This window comes from Rhinolophus ferrumequinum, chromosome 10 (genome assembly GCF_004115265.2).
Source record: "Rhinolophus ferrumequinum isolate MPI-CBG mRhiFer1 chromosome 10, mRhiFer1_v1.p, whole genome shotgun sequence".
Lineage (NCBI taxonomy): Eukaryota > Metazoa > Chordata > Mammalia > Chiroptera > Rhinolophidae > Rhinolophus > Rhinolophus ferrumequinum.
In genome coordinates, this window is record NC_046293.1 from 87,720,110 (window position 1) to 87,739,869 (window position 19,760).

The following is a 19,760-nucleotide window of genomic DNA, read 5'->3' on the forward strand; positions in this document are numbered from 1 at the left end:
TAGTGTGTCTGGAGCAAGGGAGCTAGGGGTGGGGTACACAATACAAGATAAGAGCAAAGAATCACATCAGCAGCAGACTCTGCTGGGTCATGTTAAGGACTTTGACAGGTCCATAGGTCCTAAGACAAGCAAATCATCATTGAAGTGTTTTAAATAAGAGTGACAGGATCAGGTTTGCATTTTGAGACCATCACTCTGGCTGTAGCATAGAGAACAGATTGGAGGGGTGCAGAGACCAACATGCACACAGGAGGCTTTAGCAGTGGTCCAGGCACGAGATGGTTAGCTTGGCCCAGGTTGGTAGTAGTGACAAAGGAAGGGATATGGAGAGACCTGAGAGAGATTCAGAAAGAGAAATGTACGGATTGGCAATCGACATGACGGATTTGGGGGAAAGAGGTGTCAAGAGGACTCATCACGTTTCTGGTCAGCCTGAGAGGATGGTTGTTGGAGCCATTCTCTGAGATAGACAACAGGGGAAGAGGATTGGATTGAAGGGACAGATTGTGAGTTCAAAGAAAATGAGGGCTAATAAGGATGCAGCAGATTTAGTAGCTTTAAGGTCACTGGGGATCTTGGCAAGAGCCGGATTTTTTGGTTTGTTTCTTTTTGTTTTGTTTTGTTTTTGCAATGATGAGGCAGAAGCTTTGATGGAGAGAGTTGAGAAGGGAGTGGAGCGGAAAAATAGAGCCAGTAAGAGAATTTTTTCCCAGAAAAAAGAGGCTGTGGATGGGACAATACATCAGACAGAGAGCTGACGGAGAATGTAGCTCAAGGGAGGGCTTGGGGAATTTAACAGAGAGGAGTGAACCTATTTAAAACCTTGTGGGAAGAGTCCCATTTCTGGTATGCAGGAATAAGCTCCCAATGGACCAACCCTTCCACAGATGCTACTAGATACACTCTGGACAACATCAAAAAAAAACCTCTACCGACAACAACAAAAAACAAAACCTGGGGGGAGCCGGTGAGCTCCGTTGGTTAGAGCACCATGCTCGTAACACCAGGGTTGCCGGTTCTATCCCCGCTTGGGCCGCTGTGAGCTGCGCCCTCCACAACTAGCTTGAAACAACTACTTGACTTGGAGCTGATGGGTCCTGGAAAAACACACTTAAAATAAATAAAAAGTTTTTTTAAAAAATTCCTAAAAAAAAAAAAAAGAAAAGAAAATTTCAACTACCTGAGCTTTCTGGAGAGTGAACCCAAGTAGATAGATTTTGGAGGGGATTCAAAATGTGGCAGAAGCAAAGCATAGGATGGCTAAAATTCCAATAGAAAACCCACTGTCTTTCTGGCAGAGGAACCAGCAGATAAAGCCCAGAGCTGAATGAGGGGTGAATCCTGGAAAGAGAACAGAAACCCAAAATTCTCTGTATAAACACTGCCTAAGTCTCTGACTCATGCCTGAACCACACATGAGCAGAATCCCAGCTAAAGATAAAAGAATCAAACTGAGACTCGAGCAATTGCATGCTACAGGTAAAACAGAGTTCGTAGTTTGAGCATAATCAAGTTAATTACCTGACAAAAGAAAAATATCAACACTTTTCTGAAGGATAAAATAGAATCCTCAACATAATCTTCAAAATACTCAGGAGATGATACAAAATTGCTCAGAATAGAAAGAACCAGGAAAATGCGACCTATTCTCAAGTGAACAACAAACAACAAAGGCCAATTCTAAGATAACTCAGATGTTGGAATTCTCAGACAGTCTTTAAAGCAGCTATTATAACTATGTTCAATGATATAAAGACAAATACATTTATAATGAATGGACAGATAGGAAACTACAACAGAAAAATAGAAAATATTAAAAAGAACCAAATGGAAATTTTAGAATTAACTATCTGGAATTTAAAAATTCACTGGATGGACTTAATGGCCAAATAAAGATCTCAGTGCAAAGAGAAAATTAACTTGAAGATAGATTGATAGAAAGTAATCAATCTGAAAGAAAAAGAAAAAACATCAGAAAGAAAAAAAGATAACAGAGTCACAGGGACCTATGGGACAATATCAAAATGTCTAATATGTGAGTAATTGAAATCCCAGAAAGAGAAGAAAGAGAAGACGGGACAGAAAAACAGCTTATGGGGAGGATCCAGTTAAGAGAAAGAGGTTGAATATATGGGAAAGATAAGAGAACACAAATAGTAGGTTGGTGCAAAACATTTTTATAGGAGGAGGAAAGGGAATCGAATCCAAATTGTAAGTGTAGAGATTTGACTGAGGCAGAAAAGACGCTCTCGCACTGCAATAGGAGGGAAAAGAGGGTAGAAGGGGAGCAAACATGGGTGGATGATGCCCCAGAGGGAGACTTTCATTTGATGGCTTCTGTTCTCCCTGTTAAAAAGAGCGATTGAAGAGAGACAGAAGGTAGTGTGACAGTATGGGGATAATTAGAGAGATCAGAGATCGACAGAGCAGAGGTGCAGATAAGGGGGAAATTGTTGCAGTGGGAACAACTGAACAAGACAGCTGAAAGGAGGGGAGGCAGAGGAGGTGAAAGCCCACCTCAACGATTTTGGAGTGGACGTTTCCAGTGGTGCCAAAGCCCCCGTTGGAACTGTGGCAGTGGGTGGCGTAGGGAGAACACAGATGGTCTTCAGAGAGAAGCAAGTCCAGAGACTGACAGTCCACTCAAAACAACACTGAATTTACCTAGGATGACAGGAGGATATGAGACAGAGGCTCAGATCTTTGAAGAATGAGGGACCGGGGGTGAGTAAATGGCAGAGGCTCTCGAGAGAAGAGGATGCAGAGCCACACCACTGAGGCTCCGAAAAGTGGTCTGAGGGAGCAGGGAAGGAAGACAGTCCCACCTCTCAACGTCTACGCCTCGTATGGGAGAATGGAACCAGCTACCAGGTGGGAGGGCCACAGTGGGAGCAGTGTCTGCAGGTGTACTACTTATCTATGGCTACACCACAAATGACCACACTTAGTAGCTTTAGATGGCACCCATTTCTCATCTCACGGTTTCCACGAGTAAGTCCTAGCACAGCTTAGCTGGGTCCTCACGGGGCTGCCATCATGAGGCCAGATTGCCACCTGGAGGCTCTAATGGGGAAGAATCCCTGTAGCGCGCTCAGGTTGTGGTCAGAATCCACTTCCTTGCAGCTGTGTGGCTGAGGACAGCTTCCTGCTGGCTGGCTGCTGCAGGCTGGCCTCAGCTCTTGGAGGCTACCCTCGGGCTAAGCCAAGTGTGCTACCCGCAGCACAGCCACTTATTTCATCAAACCAGCAAAGAGAATCTCTAGGACAAACGTGTTAGCGAGATGGGAGTCTTATAGAACATAACTTAATCACAGGTGTGACGGCCCACCACCTGTGCCATATCCTATTCATTAGAAGCAAGTCACAGGTGCACATGCGCTCAATGGGAGGGCAGCCCACAAAGCTGTGAATACCAAGAGTTGGGGTCTGTCCTCCACAGAAGGGGTGGGGATATGGGGTGCTTGCTCGTCAGCAGAGGGCAGCGCGGTTGGTGGAGGTGGGAGGTGGGAGCTGAGTCAGAGTGAGGAAATGCTGAGCACTTGAGGATGATGGTTTGGCAGAGAATGGATGGAGTGACAGGGAGAGGGCCATAGACGTTGGTTACAAGCTGATGGAAATTGGGTTCTCTGCTTTTCTCTGTCACATGTACTGTGGAAAAGAAATCTGCTTACTTATAAAAACATGTTGTGTTAAATAGGTTAACGGTGCCAAAAATATTTTGACTGTTTCCTCTGAAAGGCTGGCCTCGTTAAAGAGCGAATGGTTGAGGCACATCCACTGAGACAGCGTGAGAGGAGTCTTGAAGATAACAGGGAGAAACAAAGTGACAACCCCTTTCCAGTATAAGAGGCAGAGGAAAGCCAGAAGGCAAAGGTTGCTCCAGGAGAAAGGAGAGAACCACGCTGATGCCTGAAATTGGAATCACGCCTGGTGAATTCAATAGAGTTGAGTGAAATGAAATGTGTGACTGTCAATAAAATGACCAGAGGATGATGGTTGATAAGACACACAAGCATCCTAAAAGTGACGAGGGACACATTGCAGCCCTGGCCAGGACGTTTGGGATCTAAGTCGATATACATCCATTATGACACAGAAAGGTTCATCAATATTATCATTAAAATATATGTAGCATGACATGAAAGCTGTTTCTAAAAAAGCAACAGCAGCTGGCAGTTGAAAGCTGGTGGTTACAAAGGGAAGGATAAAATGAAAAGCTTTTACAGTAGACCATATGTCATGCAGGGGATCCTGCTGACTACGCCAAGTGTCATGCGGGGTGTCAGGCAGGGTCTGTGGGGTCTCTGCTCCCGCTCCCCACACAAAAACGCAGGACATGGTGAGGCCAAAAAGGAACACCCACGGAGCCATAGGTAGGGGAGTCATACCACTATACTCTCACTGGCGGCTGGGTTGGAGACACAGGAACCAGGAGCCACACAATTCTCACCCCTCACTGCGCTGCTTGCAGGCTCAGCCACCATCTTCTTGCTAGCTCCCCCCTTTTTCTAGCGTAGCCACGGCAGTTATGTTTGTGGCCAATGGCTCACTGGTTACAGCTGACGGCCATGCAATCACAGCTGATGGCCATTTGATCACAGTCGATGGCCATTTACTACCTGAGCCAGCACCTTTCTATGTGAGGCCGAGAGCCTGGAAACTGCTTTCTGGGGCTCTGTCCCCACAGCATATATTTCTAAAGGACTTGGGGTTGGAGTTCTAAAGGACACATTACAACGAATTCGTTTTCAGGCTCTCTCACTGCCGTGGACCAAAGGGGACATGCCTCCTCGCCCTCCGTTCTCATGTGGATAATCTGATTCACACCACAAGCACCCAGAGATTGTTCCCTAATAACAGTCACCACTGAAGGAAAGCAGAGCTCCTTGGAGACCAGGGGATTCCACACTCAGGGCAAGAAAAGTCAAAGCAGACCTAAGTCTGCCAGATGATGCCAGAAGCATGTTAGTTTTAAAAAATGTTTGAAACAGTGTTAAGAGGAAAAGGAACACAGAAAAAGAAAAAAAGGCACAGTGGCAACAGTCTGAGTATCAGAAAGAAAACAAAAGTCTTGTAAAAAGCCTCAGCCCTTAATGATATTGAATATGGGCTAGACAATAAAAGGTCTAGGCGAGTTCCCCCTAAATGTCAACCATTCAAACAATGTGTATACCATAGGCATGTTTTGGTTAGTAATGAAGCTGTGAATTTCTTGTACTTATATCCAGGCAGGGTGACAACCAGGGATGAAAGATGCAATGGGTTGTATTATTTTCAAGTGAGGGTTTCATGAATTTTGTTATTGTGGCACACAAATTTGACTACAGAAAGCCACTCCCACAGATAATTGCCAGACTGGCAAAATTACTGTAGAAGGCCCCTCCAGACCCCATCCCCAGACTCTCCCAATCGCCTGGAGTCTCTCCATATCTACAACAGAATGGCAGCTCCAAATACAGAGCTCAAAAACCCACTCTTATGTATATACAAGTCCTAAATCTTCACTGTAGTCATATTAGCCCAGTGAGGCTGATTCTGCCTGCTTTATTTGGATAGAAACTGGAAAGTTTAGATAGGAGCTTGAAAGTTTGGATAGGAGCTTGAAAATAAACATCAAGATGATGAATGAAGCAAACATATATTAACACCTTGTTTAAGGGTATGTGTGGCAGTAACTGCTGTACTCACTGGGATAATTTATACTTTATCTGTTCTTTTTGGTAATTTTAAAAATTTAACTGTTTTACAAATTCACATAAGATTAAATTAACCATTTTAAAGCGTATAATTTTTAACTGCTTTTTAATGTGTCAGAAAAGTATAAAAGCATGTGACATATTAGACTTGTGATGTTAATTTAATCCTAGGTGCATTATGTTTAAAGGTTATATGCTTAAATAAATCTGATTAGATCTGTAAGTTGAGACTTAGTATGTTTTGTGAATGGTGTTTAAATTCTTAGCATCTAAGATTTTGTTAGATTTGTAAGTCTGCTTTGTTAGATGCTTAATTGTAGTTTAAACCACCTAAGCTAATTTAATTAATCAAGGTGGTAAGTGATATTAAAGGTTTACAGAATTTATAAGCTAACTGACATTAAGGAGCAAGTAAAAGACATTTACCATAAAATTACGAGCCCTATGAACAAAATAGCAAGATTTGTAAGTTGAACTTAAGTTAATAAAACCAGGTTTTAAAATTTACAATTTTGATCAATTGAAAAAAATTAATACATACAAATAACTTTAGTATTCTTTCCCATGCATAAAAGTTCCCCAGACATTAAAAACTCAATCGATAGTGCCTTAGTAGTTTATACACTAATACAAAATAGAAAATGGCATTGGTTGAAATTTTGACAGTTGAAAATATTACTAGTCAAATACTACAAGTCAAATTAAAAGGAAGCATCCGTTTTTGGACTTAATTTCCTTTTCTTTTTTTATTGATGTTGATTATTTTATTTATTTACAGTAACTAATTTTTACAAACAATGATGCATATGCATATGTTGCTCCAAATACACACCTTTCCAAGGGAAGGAAGCAGTCTGTATTCCACCCACGCTCCCTCTCCTACTCCAGCTGCAAGGGGAATTAATACTGGTCACATCTGGGGGTGGAGCTTTTCTTTGCGCCTGGTCAAAGTCTAGCCTGTTTCTTCTCAAGCTTTACTGTGCATGGGAACCACTGGGATGGGTGGAATGAGAATGCATTTCTGCTGAGCTCCTGCTGCCCCTGCTGGGAACCACACTCTGAAGCCCGTGAAGTACACGCTCTGCACGTGTGCATGCATGTGTGTGGCCCTTTCCAGTGCTCCAGTGACCAGTTACCAAGGCCTGGAGTTGCCCCCTCACCCAGAGGAGAGAGCTCTCACTCACGTGTGTGCTTGCGCTCTCTTGCGTTTTCTCTGTGGACGCAGCAAACAGTTTTGCTATCATACTGTAGCAGGGCCCGGGGTGGGAGGTACGGGGGTCCTTGTCTATGTGGGCGTTGAGGCAGCTGTCCTCCCCCTACCCGCTCCCAAGTCTTTCCCTCCCTGTGCTGATCTCTGGTGTGAGGGTGGCCTTGCCCACATCAGAGATCAGATCCAAGATGTTTGGGTATGGCTGTGGGGGAAGAGACAGAACAGGAGGCCTGATGTAATTTTGTCTATTTTTTGTGTGATTTTCCCCCACTAGATGTAAGCTCTTGGAGGGCCAGGATTTTTATTTTATTCACGTCTGCATACCCAGGAAAGAGAACGGTGGTGGCCACTCCTAGGAGCTCAGGAAGTGTTTATGGGATGAATGAGGCCTGTTTGGCTCTAGGCATTGGAGCCAACCCTTCTGGAATTTGACACTGGGGTCCAAGTCTTACCTGATAAAGACAGTGGTAAGTGCCTTCTTATCCTCTTTTGTGCGTGTGTGTCCTTTGAGGGAGGGAAACTGTGGCCAAGGGCAGCGCTGCAGTCTTCTTATGCCCTTTGTGATAATGCCATCTCGATGCCACTTCCATCTCTGGCCCAGCTGTGGGGTTCTGCAGAGCCCAGGCCAGAGGGAGAGGGCTCCTCACCCCAGGCCATAGAAGGAGACAAAATCAGAAGCAGGAACAGAGCAGAGGGCTAACGAAAAAAGAAAACCTGAAGCCCGAAAAGCTGCAAGGGGACTGTGATGAGTTGCCAAACTCCAGAGAAGTAGAAGCCAGTATCAAAGCCAGGGACTACAGCCAGGAATCCACAATCCAGGGAGATAAAGAACAAGTGGTAACTGGGGAGGGGCCTCCCTGAGGCCGGCATGGCAGGCTTGCTTTAATGTGCCTCCAGGAGCTAGTAGGGTGGGTCACACAAGATTAAAGGGGGCCATGGCTGGGTGGGCAGAATGCTCGTTCCCAAGGAGCTCTTAATTTTCTAAGATCAAAGCTGGGGAGACAGCACAGTTGTCTGTCACGGGCGGGCCTCAAATCCCAGCTCCCACTTCCTGACTGTGTAACCTTGAGCAAGCTCCCTAAGTCACCTCACCTCCGCTTGCTGTTAGGAAGGCACAAACCCTTCATCAGCTTAAAACCTGTAGCTCCCCAACATGACGTGAGGCGCGTCCCACCACCAAGTCTCTGCAGCAGGATCGGTTGGGATTTAGAAATGGGAAAAAAGTCAGCAAAGTAGTTACTGAAGAGGAAAAGCAGAAGGAGAGAATCGTGCCACACTGCCAAAGTTCTCAGCTTGGCCGCTGAGGAGGGGAGACTGCAAAGAGAAGCAGATCCCTTTGATGCGAAGAAAACATTTATATGGTCGCAGGACACTCAGCAGACTCGCCTGAACATCTGATCGCTACCCGATTACTTCCACACGGGGATCCGCTGGCATGGCAGCTGGCAAACACATGTTCCCTCCAGCGTTGGTGGCTGGCTAATTTTTGCTTCCCTTTATTCTCCACAACCTCCTGTACCCCGCATCGCCCGATAGAAATAGAGGCATTTTCCTGAAAAGTGAGAAAGCTTTGATTGCTGCACAAAAAAAAAAAAAAAAAAAAAAAGCTTTCTCCTTAAAGCCAGCACTCTGGGACTTTTGGGGGCTAACTTCCAACTGCCCTGCCCAGTGTCAGGCAAACTCTGGGGTAGAAGCTTGTATTTATCCATCTACATTCATGAGCACGGGGAGAGGAGCCAGAATATCCAGGTTGAAGTATAAGACCTGCGACTTAGTAACCAGGTGACATGAGTTAGTGATTTCTCTGAGCCTGTTTCTTCATCTGTGAGGAGAATGTCTACAGTATCACAGTAAAGCTGCAAACATCTGGCAAGACAGCATATTTGAAAGTGCTCTGTAAACTGGAAAGCGCTATAGTCTGCAGTGGTATTATTGTTGCTGTAGAGATGAAAGCAAGTGGATGACCTTGAGATATGTTTTGAAGGTATGTTATGACTTCCTAATCGCTTGGGTGTAGTGTGAGTGGGAAAGTGAGGAGTTCAGAGTAACTCCAAAGCTCATGGCTTAAGTCATTGGTGCCATTTACCACAATGTGAACATTTTTTTTACAGCTTGGTTTTTTTTACAGCTGTTCATGCTTCAACCACCATGCTTCTAATGCGTGTTGCCAGATCCAATGATATATCAGTTAGAATTAAGTTTGGCCACTAATTACAAAAAACACAAACTAAAAGTGACTTAAACAAACTAGTTTATTTTTCTGTCATATAAAATCGTTCCAGAGCTGTCACAGCGCTCCCTGTCATCAAAGACCCAAGAGCCTTTTTTCTGTTGCTTTACCGCAGGTCACTTCCATTTCCACGGTCATCTCATGGTCAACAAAGGCTGCAGGACCTCCAGCTGTTACATCATAATCCAGTCAACTGAAAAGAAAACAGATGAAGAAGAACATGCCCCCTCCCTTTTAGGACACTTCTGGAAACTGTATTTCTGTGTATTGCCATTGGCCATATCTAGCTGCAAAGGAGACTAGGAAATATGGTTTTTACTCTGAGTGACCACGTGCTCAGCTAAAATGGAGGGGTCCTATTACTCAGGAATCAGGGGAGACCAGGAAGTCTCGACCACAAATGGTCATGTCTCCCTCCTCTTCTCAATCTACCTGCCAGTCACATGTCACCACTCCCTGTGGAAACACTTTCTTCTCTTTACTACTGAGAAGAAAACCACACCTTCCTGGTTTTCCTCCTCCTCTCTCTCTTCTACCCTTAAATGTTGGAATGACTCAGGGCAGTCCTGGGGACACCTCTTTCTTCTGCATGCATACTCTCCTCCTAAGTAATCTCATCTAGTCCCAAGGATTTAAATGCCAATCCAGATGCCAATGAATTCTAAATCCAGCCCTGACCTCTCCCCTAAATTCCAGAATCATATATGCAGCTGCTACTGGACATGTCTACTTGGCTGTCTAATAGGTATCACAACCTTAACTCTCCATCTCCACCCACAGACTTGCTCCTCCCCAAGACGTTCACGTTGTAGTAAATGGCACCAATGACGTAAGCCATGAACTCTGGAGTTACTCTGAACTCCTCACTTTCCCACTCACACTACACCCAAGCGATTAGGAAGTCATAACATACCTTCAAAACGTATTTCAAGGTAACCCACTTTCTTTCACCTCCACCACTACACTGTCATCCAAAGCACCATCATCTCTCACCTAGACCTTTGCATAACCCCCTAACTGGGTCTCCCTGCTCCCACTCCTGCCCTCCTATTATCTGTCTCTAAACAATGACAAGAGTGATATTTTAAATAAGTCATGACAAAGGTAATAGATTCAACACATCTACTTTGTTCCCTCTTGAAACCCTTCTAAAATGACCATAAAGGGATTTTTTTTTTATTGGGGAAGGGGAACAGGATTTTATTGGGGTACAGTGAGTACTACCAGGACTTTTTTTTCCCCCCAAGTCAAGTTGTCCTTTCAATCTTAGTTGTGGAGGGTGCCGTTCAGCTTCAAGTTGTTGTCCTTTCAGTCTTAGTTGTGGAGGGTGCAGCTCAGCTCCAGGTCCAGTTGCCGTTGCTAGTTGCAGGGGGCGCTGCCCACCATCCCTTGCGGGAGTCGAGGAATCAAACTGGCAACCTTGTGGTTGAGAGGACGCACTCCAACCAACTGAGCCATCCGGGAGCTCAGCGGCAGCTCAGCTCAAGGTGCCGTGTTCAAGCTTAGTTGCAGGGGGCGCTGCCCATCATCCCTTGTGGGACTCGAGGAGTTGAACCGGCAACCTTGTGATTGGGAGCCCACTGGGCCATGTGGGAATTGAACTGGCAGCCTTCGGAGTTAGGAGCACAGAGCTCCAACCGCCTGAGTCACCGGGCCAGCCCATAAAGGGAATTTTTAGAAGGTATCTCTAAAGGACAAAGAGAACAGGAGAGGAAATAATAGTAACAGAAATTCAGAGGCTGGAAAACAGAAGGACGAGTGCCAACTGACTTAGCAGACCCAAGAAAGCTGAATCCTAATCCAGAGAAAGTGAAAAGGAAACATGATTTATACAGTGGTACCTCGGTTTTCTAACGTAATCCGTTCCGGAAGACCGTTCCAGTTCTGAAATGTTGGAAAACAGCCAACAGCGAGGCCTCAGGATCTTGCACTTGGCGGAGGCCACGTGGTTCGACTTCCAAGGCGTGTTCGAAAACCAAAGCATTTACTTCCAGGTTTACAGCGTTCGTAAACCGAAATGTTCATCAACAGAGACGTTTGAAAACTGAGGTACTGCTGTACCACCAAACACCCCCACAGTCAAGACTGATGGCACTAGGTGTCCCTCGGAATGGAAGTAAAGACAGGGGACTGCTCAAATTGAGTTAAAGAAGAGAGAGATCTTCTCCTCGACTCCCTGCAACTGGGACTGGACCTCCCAGCTCAGCCAGAAGCCAGGAGTTCTTTCCCCAGGAGAGGGGACGCTGGGTGTCTCCAGGCCAGGGACACTGGGTCCAGGTGAACACAAGAGGAGTGTGCAGAAAACAGAACTGGCGAGTTTCCATATGACTGGTAAGACGTCCCTGGCACTTTTCTCCCACTTGGTTCCCAGAATGCTGGTGGCCAGACAGTTCTCTCCGGCAAGAAACTGGAGGAACACTTTTCATGGAATCTGATCAGGCCAGGAAGAAATGCCCTAAAAAAATCCACATCCTAAAGTAAGAGCCCCACCAGATGGCCGAGCGCAGCCGGCTTCCACCAGCTGCCCACCTGGTCAGTGCCTCCCCCGGGCTCTCAGTGACCCTCGTAAGTGGAAGCAGAAACTGGGCAATACCGGGCTTCTGAGGAAAAGCTTTAACACAAAGGACAAGACCGAAACCAGCCAAGGTGAGAGCACCTGGAGGAAACAGAGCCGGTCGGGAGAGGAAGCACATGCCTGAAACCATTACCGTCCTCAGGTAAGACAGTGAGGACATGGCGGCCGGGACGCGGCCAGCACCTGCCTCCAGCTGCACTCGGTCCTTCCTGCTGCTTGAACACGCGGAGCGATTCCCCAACTCAGGACCCTCAAAGGAAGGGTCCCCTTCCCTGCGTCTTCCCCTGGCTGGCTCCTACTGTCACCTCAGGGGGCCCTGGATGACCACCCACTCTGAGGAGGCCCCTGCGGCCACGGCCTACCACTGACAGCCCCCAGCAGACTGAGTGTGAAGGGCAGGCACACTCAGCTTCCGCGGCCTGTCAGCACCCCGGCTCCGCGCTGCAGCAGGAAGGCGGCCACCCCACCGACAGCGCACAGACAGACACGCGACGGTGGCTGTGTTCCAAGAAAACTCTATTTATGGACACTGAAACCTGAATTTTGTATCATTTTCACAGGTCACAGTGTTATTCTCCTCCTGATGTTTTTTTCAACCATTTAAAAACAAGAAAACCATTCTTAGCTCCCGGGAATAAGAAACCAGGTGGGGCGCTGGATATGGCCAAACCCTGTCCCGATACGTCACCCTGTTTTATTTTCATCAAAGCGCTAATCAGTCCCTGCTGTTTTCTTGTTTATTTACCTCTTCTTGTTGTTTATTATCAGGCTTCCTACTAGAATGGACGTTCCGTAAGAGCGAGGACCTTTGCACTCTCCCCTGGCAGCGTAGCACCTAGAATAGTGCTTGGTATACAACATGTGCTCAGTAAGTGTTCACTCTGTGCTGCAACGATTGCTGTGCCACACCAGCCACCCACCCTGCTGGCAGGGCCTGAAAGGACAAGCTCGGGGGACAATCATGCCACTCCACATTGCTCCTCCCTTACCCTTTCTCACATTTTCCTGCTCTTTCCTTCTTCCTTCATTTCCTCAATCCCAAGTTCTAAGCCCATCTGTGATGCCCAGGGCTACCCACAAACCTGGGAGCCAAGAAAAGCTCAGTCTAAGGCCACCTGTCCTCTGTGCCCCTAGACCTAACGTAAGGGGGTAGTGTCAGGCCACTGAGCCTGTGACAGGCAGGCCCTGTCACCGAGGCGGGGTCTCCTGCTCACCACTCTGAGAGGGAGAGGAGGAGGAGGGGGATTTGCGCCAGGTAAATGGAGCTTTGGACTTACCCCTCTCTGAACCCCAGACGAGTAAGAGTGAGTGTAGCACAGCAGCTAATATGAGTTAGGTGCTCAGTAGTCTGAGGAATGCCAACTGAGCGAATATCCACACGCACTGGAACTTTTCAACGTGATGGCATGGGACTCGTGGTTACAAAAAGGAGCCATCTCTAACGAATGTCTAGGAAAAAAAAGATTCCTTCATCTTTGTATGGGAGAATTCAGGTCCCCCAAATGGAGACAGGGGCACCAGACTCTCAACATTGCAAGCACACAGTCCTTTAAGCTCGCCCAGCAAAGCCTGAACACATGCCCAAGCCACCAGACGCAAGTGATCTGGTTTCCCACGGAGGAAGGGCTCCCTACGAAGGAAAGGACGTGTTAACGAGCACACACAGGTGTTCCATGACCTGGCGTGGTACTGCCCAACGTGAATTAATGAAGTGGCACTTGGGCTTATTGATCACAGGGTTCTGACTTTGGTGTGCGCGCCAGTCCTGTGGGCTTGCTCACTCGTGGGTTGACCCAGGGCTAAACTCAAATTCGTAAGATGCCAAGCTAGGGACCACATCCTACCAGCCCCGCCTGAACCGCTCGCTTTGACCACTTTCAAATCCAGTGGTTTCGTGTCCCTCTGTTGAAGTACCTAATGCCATGCTTCTAAAACTGCAGTGCTCACAGAACCAGAACTTCCTCACTTCAAAAGCGGTTAAGGAATTTACTTAAGGAATTTACGTAACGGGACAGCAGCCAAGGCACTTGCTCTCTGATAGGCTAATGACACTGGTTTGAACTGGATCCCTTTGCAGGCAGCCCCAAGGGCTTTCAATTCTCTTGGGAAGGACTGGTCTGACGGGGCAGGCGACTCACGTGTCTGAGCTCCTGCTTCCGGGCTTGGTTCAGTTAGGGTGCCTCTAGGCTCCACTCTGCTGCTGCTGCTGCTGCTGCTTTTGTTGCTTGACCAACAGATGAGACTTTCGTTTCCGTAAAAAGAAATCACTCGCACAAAGGCCTTGGTGTACATAGCCAACTTTACTGAGGATTTGGAGAGAGAAAGGAGGTTTTCATAGTAAAAACACAAAAACTTAGTTGAGTATTAGACATCCATGAGATTAAAAAGACCCGTAGCTATTTCCACTAACTGGACTCCAGCTTTCCAGCCTTCCACGAAGGCATGTGACCACCTCTCCCCGCCCTTTCTTAGGAAGTAAACAAAACCCGAATTCCGGACAGTTTCCTATTCAGAGTGGCTTAGCCCGCCATTTGTCCTGTCCTGCCTCTTGAGACCCTTCCCTGGGGCCCTGGGACCCTGCTCAGCCTTGAGGCGTCCTCCTTGACTGATTGTTTTTTGTTCTCTAAAGTGTGTGTGTGCGGTAGGGGTGGAAGAGCAGTCCGGGAAGCACTTGTACCCCTAAGTAACACTCTCTGAGCGCTCCCTGACTTGGGAGTGCAGATGCCCTTTCATATATACTACCACCTTTCTTCCTCCCACCAAGGACCTCAAGTCAAAGCCATTTTGTTTCCATTCCACAAATGGGCTTATGAAGGTTTCAAGAAAGTAAGTCATTTGCCCAAGATCACACAACTTGTAAGAAGCCAGGTCAGCCCGAGCCTGTGGCTGTCAGAGCTCCCTGCTGTCACCACTCCTGCTCACAAGAGACGCTAGCCCTCCGACCTCCAGCCCGTCACCACCCTGCCCACTGTCCTCTGAACTCTGCAGTCAGGGAGAGGGAGCACAGAATGCACAAATGCACACAGCGTGCTGAGTCAGGCCACCGCTTGGCGGCCCCCGGCTCCACCCCGCAGCTTCAGTCCTGGAAGGGCAGAGCCCGTGCACACGCAGGCACACTCGTGCACACGTACCTCTAACTCCTTCATTAGAAGATCACCCCACTCTATGGACGTTCATTGGTGGCCACTGGGACACAGGCTGTTTGGTCATCATCAGACTCCATGACACAGGTGATCTGTTTCCACACCCCATCTTGATGACGCTGCCTGCCTCGATGATCGTGTCAGGAGGGCAAGGGGCTCCATCCCAGAGGACTCAGGGACCCCTACTCACCTCCCAGGGATCCCATGCCCTGTGCACAGGTACTCATTCATCACGTGTCCTGAGCACGCTAGGCGCCAGACGTGGTGTTTGGTCTACAGAAAGTAACAGACCAGGAAATTCACAGTCTCCACCCACAGAAGTTGAGTCTAGGAGGAAAGACTCAGAAGCAGACAATCACATGTGCTTCTCTGTAGTCCACGGCAGCCCCAAGGCTGTCTTCTAAAGATCAGATCAGAAAGACTTATTCCCTTGCTTAAAACACTTCCAGGACCTCCCTTCCCAGGACACAGAGCAAAATCCAGAGTCCTTCCCGAGTGAGGAGGTGCTGGCCTGTGGACGAGGGAGCTGGATCACTGTGTCCTCATCACCTGGACGGCTGACCCGGGCAGGACCTAGCCCCCACCTGCCTCCACACCTTGCTCCATTCGCCTCTCCCTCTGTATTCCTGACACACCCTCCTCTCTGTACCTGGGACACACCAGTCACCTTCCTGCCCCTCCCTCCCCAGGGACGCCCAACGTCAGCCCCTCTCATCAACCTGACAGCACGTATCACAGTCGACACGTCTTGTCTCCTTGCTCACTTTGTCTTTCTTCCTCAGCAAAACGTAAGCTTCCCAAGGACCTGTCCGTCTTGGTCCGTCTTGGTACGCTCCCAGGGCCGGGCCCAACGCAGAAGTAAAGTATGTACGTGCTACGTGAGTGAATAAATGCATGAATACGCCAAGAAAGCTAGCCCCCGGCTGCGTCCTCCACTTTCCTCATCTTCAACATGAGGATCACACAGTACCTATCTGGTGAGGACTGGCAGAGATGACAGAGGTACCGTATTCTGGTACCACGGAGCAGGTGCTCTCACAGGTCGTGAATGGAGCACTTTTGCCACACAAGGGCAGGAGGGACGAACCCTCTTCATGAGAAGAGGTGACTCCACGCTGGCTCTTGAAATTTGAGTAACAGTTCTCCAGTGGGAGAAGAGGGCCAGGGAAACATGCGGTGCCGAGGCTGAACGGCCAGGGGGACAAACTGGGAAGGGTAAGGGGGTCAGAGAGCGCAGGGCTGTCAGCTGATGCTGCTGGAGAGGGCGGCAGGGGAGGGCAGGGCTCCCACCTGCCTGGAGGGTTGCAGTCTGCACTACACCAGTGGGACAGGCACCTACATCTCATGTGTCCCCCATGATGGACTGGTTTGGAATTTCCAGCTATAAGCACGTGACACTCCATTAGGCCACTGAGGTCAGTTCCTGAAGAGAAGGGGAAATTCACAGCCAACACCTGGCCCCAACACCACCTGCAGACTCCTTCCCACCCATGACACCAAAACATCATCTCTTTAACTGGTGCGTTTGCCCCAGGGCCACTCACATATCCTTCCTGAGCATTCACCTAGAGCAGGGGTGTCCAACTGCGGCCCCGGGCCAACTGCGGCCGTGATCCATTGTTAATTGGCCCACAGCAAATTCCAAAAATATATTTAGTTTACTTAAATAAACCAGGTGAGGCAACACATACTTCACCTCGAGTGAGTGGCCCGGCTGTTTGTGTGTTTTACTGCATATGGCCCTTGGTGAAAACCGTTGAAAAAAGTTTGGACACCCCTGGTCTAAAGATTCTCAGTCAAAGTAGCAGGGCAGGCATCAAGAGCTCATTCATCCAAATAGTCCAGGAACAGGAGGAGGGAAGAGGGGCAAAGGTGAGGGCTGTGTGTGTGACTGGGGGAGGGGTGGGCAGCCTCACACAGACACAGACTCCCACACATGTGAGCACATGCCACCCCACTCAGGGACACAGGGACCACACCGCCCACCTCCACATCACATCTTGTGATGAGAGCTGGCCCCCCACGTACAGTAGAGTTAAGCAACTTGGCATGAAGTCTAGCAGCAATCCAGAGGTATTTGCTAAAGTTACTTTTTTATGAAGAGAGGGTGCTGGCCTGTGGAGGACAGAGGGCGACTGGATAGCTGGCTTCTTTTCCCCACGTGGAATGCCAGCCAGCCTTCTTCCTGTCTGCTTATCTAAACCATGCCCAACCTTTAAAGGGCAGCCCCTCTCCATTGTGGCGCCTCCCCTGAATCTTCTACAGCCTGCTCTCTGCTGTCTCTAAGCTCCAGCTGCTCTGAGGCTCAGCCAGGCCCACGTACAAGTTTTCCAATCTGACTCCCTGGACTACAAGCTCCTACTATTCATATTTATCGAACACATTTATGTGCTCGGTACTATGCTTGGCACTCTACATTATGAGGTAGGTACTATTATTATACCCATTTTACAGATGGGGAAACTGAGACACAGTGAGATTAAGTAACTTGCCCCCAGGCCACACAGCTCCAGGATTCCAATCCTAGTGGTCTGACGCCAGAGCCCCCGCTCCTACCCAGCACTCTGTACCCCATCCTAGATGCTGCCTTCCTCATCTGTGTATTCCCATACACTAGCTCCCTGAGGGCTCCCTGGGACACAGTCTACACCTATAGGTTGAAACCCAGGCTCCCGGGATTGTGGTTCCCATTAGGGATGATACCAAAGAGCCACTAGATGGCAGCAAAGAGCCAGGCCCAGGCCTCCCTGAGGGAGGTAGACAAACTGCGATAACGTTTGTTTAGTGCATCCTGCATCTTGCACCAGGCGCTTTGTAGACATTCTCTCTCCTCCTCACTAAGGCCTTCTAAGGTAGGTGCCATCACCTGCCCTCTTCACAGGCTCAGACAGGTGGAGAAATTTGCCCAAGGTCAGGCAGCTATGGGTAGTAGGATGAACCCAGGACTGCTGAAACCCAAAGCCTCTGCCAGTTCGCAGGAGAAATAGAGGGAACCCCTTCCGTGGTTGCCTCTAGGCCTGGAGAGGGTTCCACGCCCCTCCGCCTCCATCCCCAGGGAGCACAGATCATACTGTTTGGGGAGGGCGTGGATGTCCTGAGCTGGCTCTCAGGCAGTCACCCCTTAACGGGCATCTGGGCTGCGAGGCAGTTTGGGGTAAGGCCCACAGAACGTCAGCACTGGATGGTCTCAGAGAGCACTGGTCCACCACAGACCCCTGACCGACGTGCTTGGCCTCCCCACCAGAAAGGCTGCTGCGTGACGCCAGCCTCAGCACCTCAAGTCCACAGGCTGCATTCAGCACGGCCCCTCCTGCCCTCCCCGTCCCGGGCTCCTCTGATCTGGAACCAGTGTCCACAACAAGCCAGCAGGGCCACAGAGACTACAACACTAGAGATGGATAAAAACTATCTAACCAGCTCTGACTGTGCCCCCTTCCAACCTTTCCAACAACTCAGTCACCTCCACACCTAAAATCCAGGCCCTGGGCTGGACCAGCCTCCCTGTTTGCTGTCCTGTGGCAGTGGCAGCGGAGGTGGCCAGGGAGTGCAGGCGCCTCATGCGCAAGGACCAGGGCGCACACACAAGCACGCACAGAACGGAGAACCCACACGCCTATCCTCAGGCCCCTCAGGGTGCAGGGACTCGAGTGGCAGCAGAGGAATCGTCCCGTCTTGAGCTTCTGCGTCTGGCGACATTCCGGGCCGAGTCCACTGGGGCAATGACTTCAGAACTGCCAGTGAGCATCTCGGGGGCTGCTTCCGGCCTGCTGCCCAGCCTGCCCCCCTTCTCCCACAGCCCCTTCCAAGGCTCATACAGTCAGATCAGGTCCTCTGAAAATACACAAATCTTGGGTTTATTGGGGGCATTGTAGGTTCAGGCACAGTTTGCTCCTGGATAGGAAGAGTCATGACCTTTCAGCTGTCTTGGCATTTCCGGCGGGGGCTGCCCCTGCCGGTCCCCGCCCCGTGTCCCTGCACACGACATCTCTTCCCCCCTCCCTGCTCCCCGAGTCTCTTATTCTTTCACCAGCCGGTAGATGTGGTGCTGAGCCCCACGCTCGCTGGCGGACACCTCAAAGACATACGCAATGCACAGCAAGGTCTCCTGCGTGTCTCTGTTGGTGACCACCTGCAGGGGAGAGAAAAGCTGAGGGTCAAGGCCCCAGAAGAGGGCATGCCATTTCCGCTGCCAACCAATCCACTTCCGCCCCACCCCTGCAGCGCCCCCGCCGGACCCTCTACCTGCAGGATGGTGAAGTTCTCCAGCACGCTGTTCATCATGTACTTCTCGGGCAGGTGCTTCAGCTTGTGGATGAAGTTGATCATGTACTCACAGAGAGGAGACCGGTGGATGCGGTAGGAGTAGTGGCCGTTCTCATAGCGGGCATACTCTGTCTGCAGGACCCAGGGGGCAGCAGGGCTTAGAATCTCTTTTGACCACATCCAGCCCAGGCCCAACTGCGGGGAAGCTCCATGACCCACTGAGTCTTAAGTGAGACGAAAAGGCAGGAAGCCTGGAGACCCTTGAGACAAAGGCTCTCAGTGACAGGCAGAAGCTGGGTCTCAGAGGAGGAGAGCTTCAAGATGTGAGAGTAATAGCAGCAGGCAAGAGGGACAGACGATGACACAGTCCTGGCTGCACACTGACACCCCTGAGGGAAGGGTGCACAGGAATCCCTGTGGTCACGGAACTGTCGTGTATTTGTACCTATACCTCTGTACACACGCTTCGTGTAACTGACTGCGTGCAAACCAATGAAATCTGAATCAGATTGGTGAGTGGCACCAATGTCAACCTCCTGGCTGCCAATGTTACACTCCAGTTATGCAAAATGTTGCCACTGGGTGGGTGAAGGGTACATGGGATTACAATTGCATGGGGACCCACAATTATCTCAAAATAAAA

The 19,760-nt window shown here is 49.1% G+C and overlaps 1 protein-coding gene and 1 long non-coding RNA gene across 3 annotated transcripts in view; both read right to left on the reverse strand.

Moving 5' to 3' along the window:
- Positions 1–10,726: 10,726 nt before the first annotated feature.
- Positions 10,727–16,359, reverse strand: LOC117028072 (uncharacterized). Its single transcript, XR_004424062.1, has 3 exons — positions 13,850–16,359; positions 12,989–13,160; positions 10,727–10,823 (listed from the first exon to the last, which is right to left on the reverse strand). It is a non-coding gene; the product is annotated as an uncharacterized LOC117028072 (long non-coding RNA).
- Positions 16,360–18,684: 2,325 nt separating this feature from the next.
- The window catches only part of TEAD4 (TEA domain transcription factor 4), a 59,196-nt gene continuing 58,120 nt past the window's right edge, over positions 18,685–19,760 (reverse strand). Inside the window, exons 11-12 of one of the 2 annotated variants that reach the window (XM_033118199.1) lie at positions 19,097–19,249; positions 18,685–18,983 (exon numbers count right to left, since the gene is read on the reverse strand). In XM_033118199.1, coding sequence (XP_032974090.1) covers positions 18,870–18,983; positions 19,097–19,249 — 267 coding nt within the window. In that variant the 3' untranslated portion in view covers positions 18,685–18,869. The remainder of the gene's footprint in view (positions 18,984–19,096; positions 19,250–19,760) is intronic. The other variant, XM_033118200.1, reaches the window with a different exon arrangement.